Below are 22,553 nucleotides of genomic sequence, written 5' to 3'. Positions count from 1 at the left end.
TTTTTTCATCTTTGTCATTTCTCTTAACCCCGTAGACTGAGAAGACCACGTGTTTCTTTTTTTTTTTACTCTTCTCGCCCTAACCGCCCCCCCCCCCCCCCCGCTAATTGAGCCTCGCGGCCACCGAGCCCTTTTCACCCCGGCACCCCAGAAGACTGCTGGCGAGCGCCGGTGACCGTCGCTTACCGGCGCGCTAGGGTGACCCGCGCTTAAGGCGGCGCGGCGCTCGCGCCTTCGGCGCCTCGCCGGTCGTTAAGTGGGACGCGCGAGAGATGTGACCGTGGCACGCCACCGGCAGCTCTCCTCCCTTTCGCCACCCCCGCTGTTCCTTCTTTCTTTCCCCTTTTTCCCCTCCCTGCCTTCCTTTTCTTTCCCCTCTGTGCTCTTTTTCCAGCCCGCCTCCTTTGTGCCTGCGAGCCGTTCAGCTCTCATTCCGGGTCGTTTTCTCCGAACAAGGTCCGCCACGCCCGATTACACTTGTGGTTTGCCGGAGGAGGGCGGGGGTGGAGGACGCGCCAAAGTAGAATGTCAGCCGCGCCTGACACGCTCCGGGATCAGAAGAAGGGGAGGGAGAGAAGGAGGAGAGGGGGAAGGAAGGCGCGGGAAAGACGGCAGAAAGACGGGCCTCGCGAGCTGCGCTCCGGAACAGGCCGTGCTCGAAACGGAGCGGTTACGGCGTCGGCGAAGAGTCGTATAGTAGACGTCGTTGCTGCGATCAGCGCGTGCTAGGAAGCTTCTCACGCCTCACCGAGTTTATTGCGTGGGTGCGCGATGGAGGGGACCGCGCAGTGCCTCGTTGTAAAACAACGGCCAGGTATGCCCCTACCTGAGAGAGACGAGAGTGTCGAGCGCACGCGCGCTACGAGTTGTTTCGTTGTCTGGCGTAGCTTTATTCTCGTGCTATGAGAAACGCGTATATTTCTCTCTCCCTCTCTCTCTCTCGAGCAGTCTGAGAGATAGCTGTGTGTTCAATTGTCGGTGTATTGCTTGAAACAATCTCGCAGCACTAAATTAAAGTCCTCACAAAAATAGTTTAAAGCGACAGCGTCGCTGAAATGTCGGTGTCGTTGTTGTTGGCGCTGTGGGCGTTTTAGGCGTTGTCGGCGTTGTGACACAAGAAACTCCTAATAAAAAAAAATTTCGTAAAGATACGGGGAATCGAGCCCAGGTCTTTCAGTTTGCGAGGCGAGCACGGGCTACGAAGGCTCATTAGGGCGAAAGCCTTTAATGGCGCATACTCCCGGTCGAGATCCTGTCCGTCCGTTACATCGCCAACCGGAAGTCACGACAACGGAAGCGGCGTCATACCTTCCGTCCACCCGTTACGGTTTTCAACTGGATAAGAAAAAAAATGTCTTCGTGCATGACTGGATTCCAACCACCACCCGTCCGTCCCGCAGCCGAGCGTGCTAACGACTACGCTACTTCCTTCCAGCGCATATGTAGTTCTGCTTGTCTAGGACGCTGAAGAGTGTTTGCGGAAAGGCGTTGAATCAGACGGATGCCTACCGAACGCCCTCCAGTGTCTCCGTCATTTAAATTCACAAACAATTGTGTACTTAATCAACATCTTAACCACACATCAGTGACACAAACAGCAACATCGCGTTAAAGGCTTTCGCCTCACCGCACTTTAGGTCAGCGAAGTGCGCCCCTGAGTTTTTTTCTGTATACGAACCACGCTCCCTAAAAATTCGTTGGCCGTATTAATAACATATGGAACTACAAACGCCAAACTCGCTAGAAATTGGGTCGGTGCACAAATAACAGGTGTAGGTGCTTGTGGGGGCGCTAGTAGTAACCATGTGAATTTGTGAAAGCTTAGGCGTCGACACCTAATGTACTGATAACAGGGGGAAATGCGTTAATAATTATCCTCAACGTGAGCGTTAATCCCTTAAGCCTGGAATAAACGGTCCTTGCGTCCCCTTGCCCGGCTGGGGTGATCTGCTGCCGACAGGTCTGGACGGGGCTGGGAGATTCGGGTGTCGAAAAGCCTCCGAAAAATGCAGAACGCAACGCGAGTTCAAAGCCGAGGCAAAGAAGCGCTCGACTGGTCGCCAACGGCACCGTCATGCGACCACACGCGAACATGAGAAGGCGGCCGTATCCATCGATAAGGCTGAACAGGAAAAGTGGGCGAACGTAGTGGTGGCAATTATTCCGGAGCCCTCCACTACTGCACCTCTTTCTTCCTTTCTTATTTCACTCCTTCCTTTATCCTTCTCCTTACTGTACGGGTCAGATGTCTGCCAATATGTGAGACAGATACTGCGCCATTTCATTTCCCCCCCCCCCCCAAAAAAAAAAAACAGTTTTCAAGGGGTGAAAAAAATGTCTGGGGTTCAACCCAAACTCCTACCCTCTTTTTCATATGACAAATAAAAGTGTGTTAATGATTTGTCTGAGAGTGAGTGCACCTAGCTAGCAGCGTTATATACGACGGCGTCCTAGAGTGCACCACGCCGGTCGCGGTAAGCGTGGCTGAGTGGTTATGGCGCTCGACTGCTGACCCGAAAGACGCGGGTTCGATCCCGGCCGCGGTAGTCGAATTTCGACGGAGGCGAAATTCTAGAGGCTCGTGTACTGTGCGACGTCAGTGCACGTTAAAGAACCCCAGTTGGTCGAAGTTTCCAGAGCCCTTCACTACGGCGTCCCTCATACCTGAGTCGCTTTGGGACGATAAACACCGATAAACCAAACTGCGCGTTTTTTTTTTATGTCAAACCATGTCTCTTCCGGTAGTGGTCTGTGTTTCTTACTTCTCATAAATTTTTCTTGAATTTCCCGTGTGCTTTTTTTAAACAATTGTGTTGGACAAACCAGAAAATCTTTTCTTATGGACTATTTTTTCGATTGTTTTCAGAATTAATTATTGTATTCATTCGGGTCCAAGCACATTAGTCTGCAGTGTTCTGAAATAATTTTTCTACCTCCAACTTTGGTAGCATTTCCATCGCAAGGGAGGATAGTTCGATTCATGAGCTAATGTTAATCAGTTTAGCTGAAGGCAACTCAAATTATTAGCGTGTGGACATCACCACGCATTTATCACTCCATATATAGGTAGCAACTCCGTCTAGTATGAAGACTCCTTGTGCGCACACAAACACTATTAATAACCATAAAATAAAGATGAAAAACTATACGGCTGCTATTGACCGCCCTGGCACTTCCAAAAGCATACACTTACAAAGCTTTGCTGAGCGTTAATTAATTGTATCGTATTACAATACTGCACGAAGCCCACCGCTTGGTTCACGCTATAGTATGCAATATACTACATTCTTTAGTGAAACACAGCTGCGGTGCGGCTAGACTTAAAAGCAGCTTTTTAGCTGAATGGGTCCGCTAGCTACAACTTATAGCTCGCAACCTGCAGCTATGGTGGATCAGAAAGGTGCTGCTTTCGTCCACTCATCTTGATTTGACCAAGGCAGCACCTTTCTGACTAAACCAAGTATGTTTTCTCTCTCTCTCCCTCCCTTCCTCTACGCAATCTTGCCGAACAGGAAGTACGAAACAGTCAGCTTCGCTCTGAGCCAGTTCTATAGTCTGCGTCGCTTCGTGCCTTCCGATTCAGTGGCTGAACGACCTTGAGTATATAGATAACAAACTTAAAACAACATTGCACGCAACTGTATACTCCTAGATGCCGATAAGGCCGCGCCTCTATATTGGCTCTCCAAATCCCCCCCTCACGGCAAGCTGAAGCTTGTCGCGGCTCTCTAGTGACCGCATTTCCTTCCGCTGTCAGCGAGTAGCTAGTCCATCGAGCCCCGTTCCAGAGTTGGGAAGAACGCCGCGTGCGCTGGTGGACCCGTCTACTCCTATACAGAGCGAACCCACAGAGAAAATGGAGCTTTGCTCCGCTCCTGACGCGTCGAGCAATAAGGCGATGCTTGTTTCTCGCGCGCCGGTTCTCTCGTGAAAGGACGGAGCCACCCCGAGCTCTACTGGCGCCCGACTGCACCCTATACCGCAGCCTCGATGGGACACTTGGGCGCCGGTCTCGACCCTTCTTCTCTGATTCTTTTTTTACATTTAGCGCCCTGCATCCACTGCGCCACGCAACGCGCCAGACATGCGCGCAGCCAGAAATATTGGTTTCCTTCGAGAAAGTCGTCCTCTGATTGCGACGCAAGTGCGTCGGATATTGCAAACTGCTTCCAAAAGCCAACATTCTTAGTTGTTACATTTTACAGTGTTCTTGCCTTTCTTATTTTTCTTTCTTTCCCAGTTCAAGCGACTAAAACCAAAGCCAGATAAAAAAAAAACGTCTGGGCTGTTTGGTTTTCATTTTATGTAATTTCAGTTTCATTTTATTCGCCCCATTTTTTTAAATAATAAATTAGATGCGCTTAACTAAATACAGAGGTTGCACGAGGAAGTCCGGTTAATTGATTGTGATAAGTAAATGCACGATGAAAAGTGCAACTACACCTTCCAGAAAGCAAAGACAAGGGATTATGAAGAAATGTTTGCATTTGTATCTTACCCTCATGGAGCAGAAGTGACGCTGCGGAGGAAGCTCCAGAACACGCACAGCAAACAGTCCAGCAAGAAAAACTCGGTTTTCTTTTCAGAGTGCACCAAACACCATGCAGAGCGCATCTTGGTGTGCGTCCTTTCTAGTAAGCAGCTAGCGCTTTCAAAACGAATGAGCAGAACATTCAATCTCTCTAAGTAGTACATATTTCCGTGTTTATATGTAAGCTAAGGTACCGGTAAATAACAGAAATCAGAAATGGGAGTCATGCACCAAACGGTCCTTGCAAAACCCTAAGTTTTCGATAGAATTTACCGACAACTGTTTGAACGTTGCTTACTGGACGAAAAAACGTCCCGAGTAAGGCTCATTCTGAAACTATTAGTGTGGAAGCACCATTCCGATGGGTAAACACCAAGCAAGACCGCGTCGCCGGCGCGCTCCGCCGTCCCCGCTCCCCAGAGCCATCGGCGTGGGAATCACGCGAGCAACCGCGCGGCGGCGATGGACGTGCGCTGCTGGTGCCGTGTCTTTTCATGCGGTTGCCTTTGAGGCGCTGGTCATGCAATTCTGTTTCCGCCCGTTTATAGAACGACTTTTCGCACGTCGGCGTAGTGAGCAAAAAACCACGGGCATGGCTCTGGCAGGTGGTCCCTAGAGAGCAACCTAGGAGGAGTGCGGGCCACCTAGGCCACGTGACTTTGAGGCGTCATCACAACGTTCCCATCGGTGGATGAACAAACTGCACACCGTGGCAGCTGAATTAATGATTGATCGCTCGGGAAGAGCAAACTGGGCCGCACAAATCCCATCGCAGGGCAGTGGCACATCGCTTAACCGCTGCACCAGGATTGGTATGAGGACTCCCAGGGATCTATGAATGTAAAGCAAGAGAAGGACCTGCAAATATAAGTATTAACCCATTACGCTATCCCGTCATAACCTTAAGACGAAACTTTCTCTTTTTTTTTTTGTTCTGTGTGTCCACGACTGCCGGGAACAAAGTCACCGCGGTGTGCTAACAGTATTCGAAACTAGTACTTCCACCAATCGAACTGTTCGGGACCGAATACCTCCTCACAAAAAGTTTTGGGACCGTGGCCTAGTAACCTTGCTGTAGTATTGGACAGCCACTTGCCTTAGAGACAGGCCAGGTCTTTCGTAACAGCAGGAGACTCCGCAATTCACACAAAAATCTATCGTCGCAACAGAACGGCAATGTGTTTTGTCGTATTTTAGGCAAGGCTGGAAAGAAAGAACAAATAAAACAAAGAGCGCTTCTTCAAGATTAATTCTGCCAGAGTGGAAAAAACAACACAGCCGAAACAAGAGGGTTGCAGTACGAAAAGCTTACAGCGTGCACGCAAGTGACATAAGAACAAACAGAAGACATGAAAAAAAAGTTTCTCTGCTGCTTCGCTTCCGGCTCTATTTCACAGGCAGACCATTCAGCGGCGATCAACGTCACACGCGTCTCAGGTTGGAGGAAGGCGTCAGTGGCGAGCGTTGATCCACCGCGTGATTTTTTTCAGTGGCTTGACAGGCCCGCCGTGACTTCAGTTACCCCTTTGGCCGCGAACTGGGGCATGCAGGGCCATGTACTTGGTCTCGAAAAGCACCTGCCCGATGCGCAGCCTGGCCAGGTCTCGGTGGTACCTCTCCATTTGGCGCAGCTCCATGAGTAGTTGTCGGCAGAACAGCTCCTCCTCGTCATGGTACGGAAGTTCAGGATCGAATGGAGCCGGGCAACCGCCGCCGCCGCCACCACCGTTATTGATGCCCGTCAAGCAAATCGGGTTCCTTGACTCTGTGCCGACGGGGACGAAATCGGTGCAGGTGGCCACTGGCGACGGGACAGGCGAGCTCTTCGGTCTGGGCGGCTGACCACCACCGAAACTCGATGGCGTGGCGCCTAAGTGGTTCTCCTGTGGTCGCTGCGGAGAGAAATACGAACAAGAGGAAGGCAGGGAGAATGTCAGGAGGATTGTGACCATGCTGGTACTCACACCGCGCAATCTGGCCATGGCATTAGGTTTGTGTAGCTGGCAACAGAAAACAAGCACTCGGTTAAGTGATGTCCTCGAGCGTTTCGCAGGGAAGCAACTCGTGAAAACTTCCAAAAAGAAATGATCCAGAGTGCATGCATTACGCAAAATATCCAAGCCAGTTGGTACATAAATAAGTTTACACAGCACAAACCAATACTCTGATTTCAGGAACTCGAAAGAGAATTATCTCTTCTTCACATATGACTGAATATGAAAAATAATCGTAAGTCCGCATTATATGCAGCGGTGATAATCAGCCTAGCTACATCCACTGCAAGACAAAGGCCTTTCCCTTATGCCTCCAATTAATCCTGTCCTGTGAGAGCTGGAGTCAGCTCCCTCTCTTAATCTCATCCTCAGCAATTCCGCACCAAAAAAAAAAATATTCGCAATAGCTGTACCGGCAGCGCCATCTCTCGCTTCCCGGGGGATGGAGAGCACTTTTCGCTTCGCGTCTCGCGTCGTCTGCTTTCGTACTTCTGCCGAAGATGAAAAAAAAGGCGCTGGTTGGGCAGCTGTTGGGAAAGAGTCTTTCTTGGTGTGGAGCTGGCGCATGCAAAGCATACTCTCACAGAATCAGGCAAGTGCTTCTTTAAAGCGTAGTATAATGTAAACGGACTGCTAAATCTGCGTGAAATTTTCGCGCGTAGAAGACAGCAGTTTGCGCGAGAGAATCATTATTCGGTTCTCTCTGCGAGACGCTAAAGTCTGCACCGCGCGGCTCAGAAGCACCAGCAACTTTTTCTTTAGGCTGCAGCGCACTGCAGGATTCTTTTACTCACGACATATGACGACGTCAACATTGACTCAAAATTGCAGCCCTCAGTTTTGAAAGCCTCCACTCAACATAAAAAGTGGTTGTTCTGAAATGCCGCACCAGATGAGCGCTGAACACGGTCGCACAATTTCAAGGCAAATCCCAACACCGGGTGGGCAGTTGTGTTTTAACTTTGATTCTAAGAAAAAAAGGGTTCCCTACTCTTATAGGAAGAAAAATTTCACTTCGTCAAAACAAAGCACAAGAAATGTGCATGGTTAAACGAGCTAGGCTTTCACGGAACACAGTTTACTTCTTTATATCACTTCGTTACAGGCTGTTCTGTCACAAGGCTTAACTGTACGCCTGTCAGAATCAAATCATTGTACAGACATGACTGCGGTGTGCGTTTCAAACACCACAGCACTGTGAAGAAAAGGACATCTGAAGGTAACTAACGCAGAACTGTAGTGAAGTTACCTCGGGACTCCTGGACAGGCGCGCTCTTTTGGGCGGCGGAGGATTCGGTGACATTATGCTGTCACGAGAGGGGTAGGAAGGTGGGGAAGGCGAAGATCTTTGCTCAGTCTTGGGTTGCGGTCGGGCCAAGGCGTGGTCCTGAGGTGCAAGTCCGCTACTACCGGACTCCTGCGGCACCGACGGAGGAGGCGGCGACGAGGATCCGGTCTTCCTCGAGTTCGGCCGCACCTCGTCCTCATCCGACGAGCACTCGGGAGACGAAGGGAGGATCACGTCCGGTCCTTCGGCATCGAAGAACCCCGGATACACCTCCTGGCGTTCCCGCTTGACACCCTGCGCTCGCGCCATTGTGTAACGTCAGTCCACACCAAGAGGACGATGATATTAGACCTCATTAAGTCTGCCAACCTTCAGCACAGTTTATTCATGCAATAATCCGTGCGTGCATTCATTCACTAATTCATTCATTCTTTCAATAACCCGTGCATTCGTTCATTCATTCATTCAATAACCCGTGCATTAGATCGTTCATTCTTTCAATAACTCGTGCATTCGTTCATTCATTCATTCATTCATTCAATAACCCGTTCATTCGTTCATTCATTCACTAGTGTATAAAAAGATTCGCTTTTTCAGAAACGCGTGAGGTACAAGCTCGTTGACAGGATCGGAACGACTAAGTGGATCAATGACGACTTTCAATACATTTTTTGAAATATTTCTTCCTGCCATTGCTCATGCTCGTTTAATAGCTGTACTGGAGCCATGACCCTATAGCCATCAGCGCACGAACAATATGAATTCAGACGCATTAAAATTCAACCCCCCCCCCCTTTTTTTTACCACGCGCTTTTCTCTACCCGCACCACCACGAGCCAACTCGTCACGACACATAATAAGAATTGAATAGAAAGCCTGGGTACCATGTGTTTACGCTGTACTGCGTGCTGAGCTCAGCGAAAGCTGTCGCTGTGCTGCTGACCACCAGCAAAGTCTAAGGCTGCAGATTTTGTGGCAGCCTGGGCTGTTACAGCGGTCGCAATAAGTGCACGGTCGCGTTGACGGCGCTGGTCATGTGACTGGATGTATATGGTCTAAGGTGTCACTGTCTAGGCTACGACGTCGATGGCGCAAGCTCCTGCGGGGCTTTCGCTTGTGCCATATCAGATCCTAGATTAAGTTCTTGTTGTTCCACTTGTAGCCTAACGCCTGTCTTGGTTTACACTACAGATGAGAAAGATCAAGCAGTGAATGCGTACTATCGCGTTCATTATTAATCAGTGGACAGATTTACCATAACGGAGACGTACTAGCTGAGGCGCATACCGTTTTACCGGAGTGGCAAGGGCGCGGCCAAGCGCAGCCGCCGCCTAGTTCTCCGGTGTATACGTCTCCGCTATGCCAAATCTCTCTAGTTTTAGCACAGAGGAGACATGCTAGAGTAGACGTACGCGGGACTATCAGACGCCGGCCGCGCACGCGTAGTGGCCCCGGCTGGCCCCGCCCCTGCCATCGCGCATGCGCAGGAGGCGTGCTGTAAACTCTTAGCTATAACGCGCCGGCGTTGATTGTATGCTGTCGTTTTCGATAGGTGGAGCTTGATGGGCAGCTCTATAAACACACCGAGACACTGCAGCCAACCCTGGTGTTTCGATCTGAAGCTACATGGATAACTTTCCTGCGCTGCTTGGGTCGCAACACTTCGCCAAGGAGGCTTCGCACATTTCCTTGTGTTGAAAGCCACACTGAGCGCGACAGAATATACTATAAAGCTTTAGGGCGCTACAATCTTCTCAGTTGTACAGTCGCCCACGGGCAACCGTATACCAGAACTGACGCCCATAGAGAGAGAGAGAAACCTTTATTTCTAGCTGGAATGGTGGGGGTTCACACCTCGCGGAACGCACGCATTCTACCGGATAGTGTCCCCCACCGCACCCTAAGGACCAGCGGACGAACTTTGCCACAGCCTCAGTCGCCAGATGGATTATAGAGCATTGTAGCTTTACATCGGGGCATCGCATCGTGGTCTCCCATTCCGTTTTATTTCTGAATTTGCCGTACCCTGGGGAGTGCTCAAACTCGGGAAAACTTACAAACCGTCGTGTCAGAAGTGAGAAATTTTGATTAAATGGCGCTGTCAACGATTGCCAGTACACCAGACAATCTCGTCCCTAGCATGCTTAGAATCGACGACATGCACCTGTAAATTACCTCTCTAACACAACATGGGTAAGGAGATGAACGGATGTACCCAGTTAATTCGTCCCTGTTAATACTGACGACTCGAATTATGAACAGTGTTTTCTGCGGACCAAGCTTTTTCAATGTGTGTACGCCTCGTTAATACAAAAACGCGTTTTCCAGACAATGAACCGGGTGAAAATGCACGGACCCGAATAGTACTCGTGTACTTTTGTCCCGTTAATACGGAGAGCGATGAGAACAGAATCCCGAGCGCCTCTACCAGATGTCCCGCCTCTAGCATTTTGAATGCAGAACAACTAGAAAATACAATGCGAAAGGGAAATGCCGCTGTAATGGCCTCCAGTGTGTGCGTGTGCCCGTGTGCGTGCGTGCGTGCGTGCGTGCGTGCGTGCGTGCGTGTTTCAATAAGAGGCACATCATCACACCAAGAAGCGTCATCACGCGTCTTATGAACCACTAAGTGCTCCAAACGGGCTTCAACCTACAACGCACGATTTTGAAGATACTCGAGACCAGAGCAATGCACCTCGAGCTTCCAAGATTGCCTAATATCGACTTCACTGCCAGCCCTATGCACAGAAGCACTCCGTAATCATGAAGCGTTTTTTTTTCATAAAATTTCTTTGTTTCTTCGTTATTCGTTCTTACGGTCGACTCGATTATTGGACACTTTTTCTTGGGAACTAAAGGGGCCATACTAACGAGGCACGACTATGTATTCACACCGGAGGAACCAAAAAAAAATTTTAAATCAAGGAAACCATAGCGGAGTGATGTTTTTTTTTTCAGTGGTGGTGTAGTTTAGGGTGCGAAATGATTGTGTACGGCCACAACATGACGAATAAAAACACGCTACAAAAATTACTGCTTGATCTTAACACCGAGGTTCTCAACTAGCTTGATAAAAACAGCGTTTGCTCTATGGCTAATCGGCTCATGATGAAAGACGGATTACTTCATATTGCAACACACAGCCCATAAAGGTAGACGGGACAAGCGCTTATTCCTTCTAACTTTATGTTCTATGTGTTGCGCTATGAACAAATCTGTCGTTAGCTTGATTAAAAGACTAATTAATGGCTTTCTTCCGTGCCAAAAAGGAGGGAGCGCCTAGAAGATTTCAAATACGTGAGTTCTATGACAGGCATCAAAAACTCAGTAGACAGGCAGTTTTGCACCGAAAGGCCGTCGCCGCATCCTAGACTGAACCCGCGACCTCGCAAAGCGCCATTAGCACAAGGCCAGTAACTGAAGGCCAGTAGCAAAACGCCAGTATCATAGCGCTTGTGGTAGAACATCTGCCTCTTATTTGTGGGGGTGCTGGATTCGATCCTCAGTGCCTCTGGGCACCCACCGAATTTCTAATGGGTACAACATTTCCCCCGGCCTGCTGATCGGCTCCTCTCGGGTGAAGTGCTTGGAAAAGGGCCTTTGACCAACCTCGCCCCTCTCGGTCAGGTTGGACAAAGGCTCTTTTCCAAGCATTTCACTCGAGAGGAACCGAGGTTGGCCAAGGGCCCCTCAGAGTTGCGCCTCAGAACCACAGCGGTGACTACGGTGCTGAAGGACAGGTCGCCATTGCAGCCAAAGCGGCAGCGTGACCGCAGAATGAACCGATACGACAGCGCGCACACTCACAGTTCGACGCGACGCCCGTGGACTCACAAGAGTGGGCAGCATGGCGTCGATCACGCAGTGAAGCCCGTCGAGGGGACCCGATGGCAGGTCGACGGTGGGCGGTGACTGCACGCTCGGGTCGCAGCAGACGACACTCCGAAGGAAGTCCCACGAGCGGAAGTGCTCCCAGCGGGAGACGTAAGGGCGCAAGGCCGGCGACTTCCTCGACGCAGCCTCCTTCCTCAGCTCCTTCACAAAGTAGTCGCGAAGGGACTTGATCTTGTCCTTCACGTTCACCACTGGGAGGAAAAGGAAAAGGCAGAAAGACAGTCACCGCGATTGTACCCACTGCCTCTCACAGTTTGTCGATGCTGAAGCGACATCCGATGCAGGTAGATGAGAAGCCGGACACCCGAAGAGCCTCGAAAGTATGAAATGCTCTTAGTCGGCTTGCGGCTGCGACTCCGGCATATTCAATTACGGCTTACGACCTGGGCAGCGGAAACCGCCGCCAAGCATGACATGGAGGCCACGAATGGTCGGCCACATGCCCTCCCCCGCCATTGTCGCCACTGCCGTGGTTGCACTCCTCGGTTCCGCGAGACCACAATCTTGACAAAATTCGCGTCTAAACTAAGTAGAGAATTGTACACGGCCTACTCTAGTAAGAAGGAATCCAACTCGTGTGTGAGCAAAACCTCGTTGAACTTGTCCGATAAAGTTTTCATATCTGGATAGCATGATACGCCATACACGCCTGCGCACCAGTGTTACGTGATGATCGCTTGTCAGGTTACTGTGTGATTGCGATGATTATATAAATCAGACGCACCGTTGTAATAAACCAGTTGAATTTCCGCACCCTGTCCTGTTGGTATCTTCCTCGTCCCTTGTCGTTTTGCGCGGTCCAAGATGCATTCTACTACTAGTCACCAACTAGCCCGCTTCTCTATTATACTTGTTACTTTCTATAGTTCAATGGGCCCTACCTTATTTTCTCTGTGACAGTACCTCCGTTACCCTTGTTTACTCGACTGCGATCATCACCTGCTGTGCGCGTGCGTTCGCTGTGAAACACCGGCCCGTCCTGCCGGAGGTCGTCGCGCTCTTTTTCCCGAGTACCCCTTCGCCGAGGCATGCTGCAAGACTGATGAAGCCACTCCGGTCTGAACTTTGGAGGCAAGTCCGACATCGTCAAGGCAACCTGCGTGTGCTGGCAGCGTCCCAGCCTCGGAGACCAGAGGACCATGTTGCTGTATACCTTAACAAGGTGATGGTTCGGGCTAGTGGGTATGTGTTATGATCCATAGCGCAGCAACAAAACAGGGGACAAACACAACCGCTAAACTTCCACTACGGCTTTATTTGGTTGACACAGAATTTATACATGAAGTAAAGAACGATACCTGTCAGATTAGACAAGATACTTTGTGAAGAAACCTTAAAAAGTCACATGCAATACATTTCACCGGTTGGCATACTGCTCCGAGGCTAAAAATGCCATATCTTTCTTTGTCAGCGACAATGACGGACTGCTGACGAAGCTTTCAGGTTCAGCTCTTTCGATTGCGGCAGCCTCGATAATTTCTCTTGTTAATCTATCCGCATTTCAGCCAATCACCTCGCATTCTTTAAAACCAGGCTTGCATTTATGAGCACGACAGTGCCGTGCCAAATTGCTGGAACCGCAATCCCTAACTTCCCTATTGTGCTCGCTTAACCGCTCATTAAGGCATCTGCCTGATTGCCCAATGTACGCCTTACCGAATGAAAGCGGGATACTGTAGACTATATCTTCAGTACACTGCACGAAAGGGTTTCTATGCCGAATCGTGCAACAATTCTGAAGCCTGCTGTCGGGACAGGTGGCCTTGCAAATGCGGGACAATTTTTCTGGTGCAAACATATACACCTTCGCTCCCACTTTTTGTGCTACCTTCTTGAGGGAGTGTGACAGCTTGTGGATATATGGCACCACCACTAACTTGCTGCCCCCTTCGCCATCTGTTCCAGTATTCTTGGCCTTTTCCTGCTGATGCAAGCTCTCAGCAACCAAAACTAATAAGTGTCTCGGGAATCCTGCTGCTCGTAGGCGGTCCACCTGCTTATAAAAACTACTTTTCATCAAGCATGCGCTGGACTTGCTAACTGCATTTGAAAAGCATGTCTTCACGACCCCTCGCTTGACCAGCCTCGTATGTGCAGGCGAAAAGGGTAAAAGGGGCTTCTCAGATCTGGGCTCATACATCCAACAAACCTGCTGTCCAGTAACCAGCTTTAGGTCAAGAAACCGAATAGTGCCCTCAACCGGAAGCTCATGGGCAATCTTCAGAGGGTGCAGACACTCAGAGAAGGTAGAAATAGTGGTTGCGGCTGGTACAGAAACATCTCTATGGCTCTTACGAAGGACCACTAGGTAGTCATCAACAAATCTAAACGTCCGAATGACAACAGCAACATCCAGTTTATTCTGCAGTCGCCTGTCTAGACTAGCAAGGTAGACGTCACTGAGCGCTGGAGCAATGCACGAGCCGATGCATACTCCATCCTTTTGCAGAACTATCTCCTGATTCCAGCTAACAAAGGTCGACTTCAGATACAGAGACAATAAACTCAAGAACCCGCCAACAGACACACCTGATTCATTCAAAAAAGCAACAGCACCAAAGCGATGAATGCAGTCTTCGATACATTCTAAAAGCTGCTGAAGTGGCAGGGAGTAATAAAGATCCTTCACAAGTCCCGTACACGCGCCAGTGTTACGTAATGATCGCTTGTCAGGTTACAGAGTGATTGCGATGATTGTATAAATGTGACGAACCGTTGTAATAAACCAGCTGAAGCTCCTCACTCTGTCCTGTTGGTCTCTTCCTCGTCCCTTGTCTATTTGCGCAGTTTCAAGATGCATTATACTACAAGTCACCAACTAGCCCGCCTCTATCTAGTATTGCAGCTAGTGTGCCGCCGCCTGTGCAGCACGCGCGGCGCACACAAAACCCTATAGGCCGGTCATGTCACAACACTGTGTTCACAACGCTCGATGCGATTGTAAACATAATAATTGGTTTTTGTGGAAAGGAAATGGCGCAGTACCTGTCTCATATATCGTTGGACACCTGAACCGCACCGTAAGGGAAGAGATAAAGGAGGGAGTGAAAGAAGAAAGGAAGAAATGAGTGCTGTAGTGGAGGGCTCCGGAATAATTTCGACCACTGGGGGTCTTTAACGTGCACTGACATCGCACAGCACACGGGTGCCTTAGCGGTTTGACTCCATAAAAACGCAGCAGCCGCGGTCGGGTTCGAACCCGCGAACTCCGGATCAGTAGCCGAGCGTCCTATCCACTGAGCCACCGCGGCGGGTAGATCGTAAACGCACGCACTATGTCCCATGCAACGGCAGGGCACGTTAAGGAACCCAACGCAAGGTGGCAAAGAGTTCAACATCCCAAAGCGGTGCAGCTAGGCTATACGTGACACCGCAGTGGAGGGCTACGGATAATTTAGATCACCTGGGGTTTAACGTGTACTGACATCGCACAGTACACGGGCCTCTAGCATTTCGCATCCACCGAAATGCGACCGCTGCGGCCCGGATCGAACCTGCGTCTTTCGTGTCAGCAGCCGACCGCCATTGCCAATGCGGCGGATCTTTGTCTCATTTCACTCCCTCTCTCCTCCTTTCTTTCACGGCACGGTCGACATGATGACCGAGAAGTGAGGAAGTTTGAATTATGCGAGTTTAACGTCCCAATGCGACTCAGGCTATGAGGGACGCCGTAGTGAAGGGCTCCGGAAAATTCGACCACCTGGGGTTCTTAACGTGCACTGGCATCGGACAGTACACGGGCCTCTAGCATCGAAATTCGATCGGCGCGGCCGGTATCGCACCCGCGCCTTTCGGGTCAGCAGCCGAACGCCATAACCACAGAAACCACCGCGGCGCGGCAGGAGTGAGAAAGTAGCTGCGACTTACATCTTTTTCTCAAAACCCGGCAGTGTCATGCGCATCTCGATGGAGGCGAAATGCCAGAGGCCCGTGTACTGTGCGATGACAGCGCACGTTAAAGAACCCCAGGTTGTCGAAATTTCCGGAGCCCTTCACTACGGCGTCCCTCACAGCCTGAGTCGCTTTGGGTCGTAAACCCCAACAAACCAATTTCCTTCTACTGAGCAGGTGTACCCACGTCCGATTCCAGCCGTAGCGGCCGCGTTTTGATGGAGCCGAAATGTGAAATGACCTGTCGCGGTGGCTCAATGGTTCGAGCGCTCATCTACTGTGCCGGAGTACCCGTGTTCAAACCAGGCCGCGGCGACTGCGTTTCGATGGAGGCGAAACGCAAAGGAGCCTGTGTGCTGCGCTATGTCAGTTCAGGTTAAGATTCCCAGGTGGTCAAAATTATTCCGGAGCCCTCCACTCAAGCACTTCTTTCTTCCTTTCTTCAGTCCCTCCTATATCCCTTCCTTTACGGCGCGGTTCAGGTGTCCGCCGATTTGTAAGACAGATACTGCGCCATTTCCTTTCCCCAGCAGCAAATTCAACCTTCAGGGTCATTGACAAATCTCTCCACCACTGAAAATTGAGTCGCATGACCTGCTAGGAGGCTGCACATTTTCGCCGAGAGTACATATAGAATTGCTTTCGCGCTTGAAAAACCCGAAGCCTCCTTGGCCGATGCCCTCTTCCTCCCTCCTTTCAATCCGTCCTTCACTCCTTTTCTCGTGGCGCAGGTTGTGTGTTCACCATGAGTGAGAGAGTTACTGCTAGAGAGTTAATGGCAGATTCCTGAGAGGTAGTATGGCACTTTCCCAACATGGTCCACGCCCAAATATGGTACAGACTACACGAAATTTGACAAATTGAGCGTGACCGAATTTCACTGCTTGTGAATCTGGGTGTGCTCTGGTGTAATACAGGCTTCAGCTAGTCTCAAAATGTAACTGGTCCCGAAATCGGGTCGCCCACCTCCGAATATTTGAAAATTGAGTGTGCTGTGATACATCAATGCACGTTAAAGATCCCCAGGTGGTAGAAATTATTCAGGAACCCTCCACTACGACACCTCTTACTTCCTTTTTTTTTATCTTAGTCCCTCCTTTATCCCTTCCCTAACGGCGCGATTCAACTGTCCGCCAACATGCGAAAAAGATACTCTGCTATTTCCTTTACAGGAAAACAGATACTACGCTATTTCCTTTATTTCCTTTACTGCGCTATTATAGTGGCTTCTGCAAGCTCCTCAAACGATTTGTGGGTACCGAGGCTGAGGAGCCGGGTAGTAGAGGTGCTGGGGGGTAGGCGGAGGGCGACCTTCGTGCAGCTCCTTCTGTTCTAGGTGGAGGTAGGGGAATGAGTACGGCATGCGACTTGTGATGTAGGCTTGGGTGAGGAGGAGGGTGTTCCGCTCTCGCAGACCCGCGCCGGTTCGCCACGCGCCGAATGAGACTGGTGGCTTGCTGGGCTTGTGTCTGGAGAGTGTGGATGGCGTTGCCATGCGCGCCGTGGGAGTGAAGGACGTGGCCCAGGATGCGATTCTTGGAGACCGGGGAAATTGCTGCAGTGCCGTATGTCAGCCACAACGCTGTCAGCGCTAATGCACTCAGGCCACATCTTTCGAAATCTCACCACCATCACATGTATCAAAGCACGAATAAGGCATCCGCATATCCAGGGATGCGCCCTTCCTTCGCTCAAAGCCATCGCCGTCCAGAACATTGCCAACGCTAATGAACTCTGTGAACACCGACGTATTTCGGTTTGTATATCCTGGTAATGCTCAGCTAATTTTTTTTTTCATGTTTCCTCGAAAAAGCAGACCGCGAAACGCGCTCGAAGCTGCGCAAAAATTGAAAATTTATTTTCAGGGAAAGGAAATGCGCAGTGTCTGTCACACATCTCGGCGGACACCTGAACCACGCCGTAAGAAAAGAGATGAAAGGAAGAAAGAAAGAAAGAAAGAACGAAAGAAAGAAAGGAAGAAAGAAAGAAAGAAAGAAAGAAAGAAGGAAGGAAAGAAAGAAAGAAAGAAAGAAAGAAAGAAAGAAAGAAAGAAAGAAAGAAAGAAAGAAAGAAAGAAAGAAAGAAAGAAAGAAAAAAGAAAGAAAGAAAGAGGTGCCGTAGTGGAGGTCTCCGGTATAATTTCGACCACCTGGAGAAGATCTTTAACGTGCACTGACATCGCAAAGCACACAGGCGCCTTTGCGTTTCGCCTCCATCGAAACGCTGCCGCCGCGGTTGGGTTTGAAACGGCGTACTACGGCGGTTTCTCGCGTTCCCTTCCTTGTGTTCTGTGTGTGTTCGCGCCTAGTACCAAAGATGAATTGTGACCGACTCGCCCAAGAAGACGTTCTTTTAGGCATACTACGGATCAATAGCCGAGCGCTCTAACCACTAAGCCACCGCGGCGGCTAGGAAGCTGCGGAGTCGCGTGTCACGCTCGCGATGCCGTCGCGAACAACTACCCTAACGCCGTGCAGTTCGGAAAGCGAGAGCAACGCGGGCGCGGCGCCAAAAAAAAAAAAAAGCTGTACTGGAATCCATGTATCTCAATGAATGAGGCGCCATAAAAATAAAACGTTGTCGAAAACAACCTGCGGAAAGAAAAGGCCGTAATAAACTGCCCTAGCTTAGAGCGCAGGACCTTACTGCACTCTGGGTAGACTTTTTGCCGCGTTAGGCTTAGTCATACCATAAGCCTCGATTGAAAATTTATGTGACCTTGAAATGAAAGCTATAAATGCGAAAAGGTGGTATCCAAAGGAGTCTGTGAACTTGAAGTGGAAGCTAGAAGCGCGAGAAGACGATATCCGAAGGCGTGTGCTCTGACGCGCTCGCGATCCCGCCGCGTCCGGCGGTCACCGCAGTGACCCAGAAAATTTACCCCTGAGGACAGAACGCAGGATACATCTACAAATCGCTACACTCTACGATGACGCTTGTATCAAAGGTGCTCCTGGTATAGACCAAGGTCCTCCCACAACACGCAATCTCTGCAAAAGGAAATAGAACGACGCCGAAGCGTCGGAAAGCTCACCATTAAACTCGTTGTCCAAGCCCTGAGCGATGGCGTTGATGGCTTGTTCGCGACTGTCCTTCTTGTAGTACTCGGGGTGACGGTTGTCCCACAGTAGGCGGTACATTCCGTACAGGCTGATCAGTCGAGCCTCCTTCTCGTTCGTCCAGCTCAGGTTGCTGCTGCGCTGACCGCCGCCACTTGTGGAGACGCCCGCGGAGTCCATGGTTCCCCAGAAGCCGCTGCCTTGCCGCTGTCGATTCTCGATCCCGAAAGACGATTGTCGCCCGCGCCGCCGCTGCTTCGAAGGCTGGAACGTAGCCGCTGCCTCGTGGAAGGGGCGAAAACGTGGCGCCTCGTGGCGTGTCCGCAATCGTGAAGACAAAGCGCCGATTTTTTCTTATGCTCTAGCGCCACGCGGACGCGGCGCGCGAGGACTCGAACACGCGTTCGGCGCAGCCACGACACTGCAGAAGCACGGGCGAGGACGAGGAGGTCGTTATAAGAAAAAAAAATGATTGAAAATTAAAAGCAATGGTTATGAGGAAATTACAGTCGCAGTACTGCCTCACTATACCGTAGCCTCACTCTAAGTGGACACCTGAACACTGTGTGAGAGGGAAAAGATGGAGGAAGGAGTGAAAGATGTAAAGAGAGAGAAAATAATTAAATTCGGCAATTATTGAATACTACTTAGCAAATTCGATGTGTTAAATTATTTATTTTGCACTTAATATTTGCTTAAATTGTTTATTAGTATATTTGTAATTAATTAATTAATAAGAAATACTAGTGGTTGGTGTAGTGTACAATAATGCACTGCTTATGCTCAAGGCGCCAGCAGTCAATGCACCTGCGCTTCAGCCTACTGCCCATGCGTGTGACGTCACTGAGTGGCGCCACCGGCAATCGGTCGAGTGGGAAGAAAGACCCGCCGCGGTGGCTCAGAGGTTAGGACGCTCGGCTACGGACCCGGAGTTCCCGGGCTCGAACCCGACCGCGGCGGCTGTGTTTTTATGGAGGCAAAACGCTAAGGCGCCCGTGTGCTGGGCGATGTCAGTGCACGTTAAAGATCCCCAGGTGGTCGAAATTATTCCGGAGGTTTCCACTTCGGCACCTCTTCCTTTCTTCTTTCACTCCCTCCTTTTTCCCTTCCCTTCCTAAGTGGGCTTAATGAAATCCAAGCCGTGGCAGCAGCGTTTCAATGGAGGTGGTATGCAAATTCTGTGCGTGCGTTGTGCAATGTCAGCACACGCGTTAAGCAACCTAGGGTGGCCGAAATTAATCCAGAGCCTTCCATTACGGTGCCTCTTTCTCCTTTTCCTATAACCCCCACCTTCCTCTCTTCCCTGATTGCACAGTTGTGTTTTGTTCCCTCTTAACTGATTTCCCGAGGCGTGCGTAGGTGATTCCCACTTAACCGTACCTACAGACTTGACGCTTTCCTTACAGGGTTGTCACGAAGACTCTCCCTCGGCGTGCAAGTCAGATTCCACCCGGATCCACACAAAAGGAGCAAGATCCCGTGTGCCCACATTGTACCTGAATGGCACAAGCATCCTATGGAAGCCCCGGGTAAAAAGCCGGCCATGGCCTAACAATAGATAATCGGCTGACCTGGATTCCAGGATCCAAGCGCAAAAGGCCCTCCTCCCAAATATCCAACGAGTTGGTCGTGTACGGCGCGGCCAATTCCTCGTTGGGGACAGTGAGTGTGAACCAAGCTCGGGCCTAAGGCTCTTAGCCGCAGCCGCTTCTGTCCTACTTTATGCCACGAGTCTCTCTACGACCAGCCCGACTACTAAGACTGGAGACCATGCTAATAACAATACTCATTCAAATCAGCGGCGTTCAGATCCGCGGTCGATACTTTTTAGCCTCCGGATCTCTTCCTCCTCGCCTGTTCTTCCTGCGTGGACGTCTGCACCCTAGGACATCTCATCGGTGCCTGCCCTTCGCAAGACGCTCCCTGCCGTAAGCCCACGGCCAGGTTCCGCACCCTCAGGTTTCGAGTGGGTACTAAACCTCCCTCTCATTCCAGGCTCGTCACCAACGGCCAGCCCTCCGTCGTCTGAAATTCATCTGCGCCTCAGCCTCTCATCGGTCCTCGGAGCCCGTCTGCTCTTCCGTTTGCCACGTCTTTCACTCCACAACCACACCCTCTCCAATCCACAACCCTTAAAAACTAAGCGGTGCTCCAAGCTATGAGCAGCAGAGTCGCAGCCTCGTTTCCTCGACATCCTCACCCACTCAGAACATTTTCGCAGCCACCACCAACTCTCTTATAACAGCGAGAGCAGCTGTTTCGGCAACGTCCCTCAAAAAGCCACGCGTAGCTCCGGTCACACCGATCGCGTCACTTACCCCGGTGCAGGAAGTTCATGTCACTCCGCTGCACACTGCGTCTGATTATGGCGCTGACATCGCTCGGGCAGCAGAGATTAAAAAAGACGACAGCCTTTACGATACATTCCTGGCTGTATTTTGTGCACTTATTCGACAAACGTCAACGTTATAAATTTGGTTCTATTGCACGTGGATTAAATGAAAGAAGTTAGACATTCAAGGACGGTCCGGATTGTACGCCATCAGCCTCTTCTGTTCTTTGGCTCCGGAGCGTCCGTCCGTCCGTCCGTCCGTCGGTCCGTCCGCGCGTGCGTGCGTGCGTGCGTGCGTGCGTGCGCGTGTGCGTGCGTGCGTGCGTGCGTGCGCGTGTGCGTGTGCGTGTGCGTGTGCGTGTGCGTGTGTGTGTGTGTGTGTGGTGTGTGTGTGTGTGTGTGTGTGTGTGTGTGTGTGTGTGTGTGTGTGTGTGTGTGTGTAGCTTTCCCAGTTCCCGCGGTCAAATTGGTTTTTGGTGGAATGGAAATGGCGCAGTATCTGTCTCATATATCGTTGGACACCTGAACCGCGCCGTAAGGGACGGGATAAAGGAAGGAGTGAAAGAAGATAGGAACGAATAGGTCCGTAGTGGAGGGCTCCGGAATAATTTCGACCACCTGGGGATCTTTAACGTGCACTGACATCGCACAGCACACGGGCGCCTTAGCGTTTTTCCTCCATAAAAACGCAGCCGCCGCGGTCGGGTTCGAACCCGGGAACTCCGGATCAGTAGTCGAGCGCCCTAACCACTGAGCCACCGCGGCGGGGCCCGCGGTCAAAGCCAGATAAAAAAAAAATGGGCTGTTTCGTTTTCAGTTTAATATTAATAATAATTGGTTTTGGGGGGAAAGGAAATGGCGCAGTATCTGTCTCATATATCGTTGGACACCTGAACCGCGCCGTAAGGGAAGGGTAAAGGAGGGAGGTAAAGAGGGAGTGAAAGCAGAAAGCAAGAGAGAGGTGCCGTAGTGGAGGGCTCCGGAATAATTTCGACCACCTGGGGATCTTTAACGTGCACTGACATCGCACAGCACACGGGCGCCTTGGCGTTTTTCCTCGGCGGTCGGGTTCGAACCCGGGAACTCCGGATCAGTAGTCGAGCGCTACTGATCCGGAGTTCCCGGGTTCGAACCCGACCGCGGCGGCTGCGTTTTTATGGAAGAAAAACGCTAAGGCGCCCGTGTGCTGTGCGATGTCAGTGCACGTTAAAGATCCCCAGGGTGCAATTTCGGTTTCATTTTATTCGCTTCACTTTCCCCAATAATAAATGAGATGCACCTAATCCAATACAGTGGATGCACGAGGAAGTCCTGTTAATTATGATAAATGCACGATGAAAAGTGCAACTGGACCTTCCAGAAAGCAAAGACAAGGGATTATGAAGAAATGTTTGCATTTGTATCTTACCCTCATGGAGCACAAGTGACGTTGCGGAGGAAGCTCTAGAACACGCAGAGCAAAATGTGCAGCAAGAAAAACTCGGTTTTCCTTTCAAAGTGCACCAAACACCATGCAGGGCGCATCTTGGTGTGTCTCCTTTCTAGTACGCAGATAGCGCTTTCA

The 22,553-nt window shown here is 50.5% G+C and overlaps 1 protein-coding gene across 1 annotated transcript; it reads right to left on the bottom strand.

Annotated features, from left to right (window-relative positions):
• Nucleotides 1-5,903: 5,903 nt before the first annotated feature.
• LOC144118368 (uncharacterized) lies at nucleotides 5,904-19,016 on the bottom strand. The gene is made up of 4 exons (XM_077651318.1): nucleotides 18,633-19,016; nucleotides 11,621-11,898; nucleotides 7,775-8,107; nucleotides 5,904-6,423 (listed from the first exon to the last, which is right to left on the bottom strand). The coding sequence occupies exons 1-4, from the start codon at nucleotides 18,835-18,837 to the stop codon at nucleotides 6,046-6,048; spliced, it is 1,194 nt and encodes a 397-aa protein (XP_077507444.1). The 5' UTR covers nucleotides 18,838-19,016; the 3' UTR covers nucleotides 5,904-6,045.
• Nucleotides 19,017-22,553: the final 3,537 nt, after the last annotated feature.

Source organism: Amblyomma americanum, chromosome 2, assembly GCF_052857255.1.
Source record: "Amblyomma americanum isolate KBUSLIRL-KWMA chromosome 2, ASM5285725v1, whole genome shotgun sequence".
NCBI classification, from domain to species: Eukaryota; Metazoa; Arthropoda; class Arachnida; order Ixodida; family Ixodidae; genus Amblyomma; species Amblyomma americanum.
Note: the sequence above shows the minus strand (reverse complement) of the source record. Positions and strands in the feature narration are given on the sequence as shown.

Bases quoted from the DNA above. Each gene is read 5' to 3' on its own strand.
- LOC144118368 (XM_077651318.1), bottom strand. From the start codon at position 18,837: ATGGACTCCGCGGGCGTCTCCACAAGTGGCGGCGGTCAGCGCAGCAGC. The intron at 11,899-18,632 runs GTGAGCTTTCCG...TTTTCCTCCCAG, and splicing joins CTTGGACAACGAGTTTAATG to TGGTGAACGTGAAGGACAAG. The intron at 6,424-7,774 runs GTAACTTCACTA...TTCTCTCCGCAG, and splicing joins GCCTGTCCAGGAGTCCCGAG to CGACCACAGGAGAACCACTT.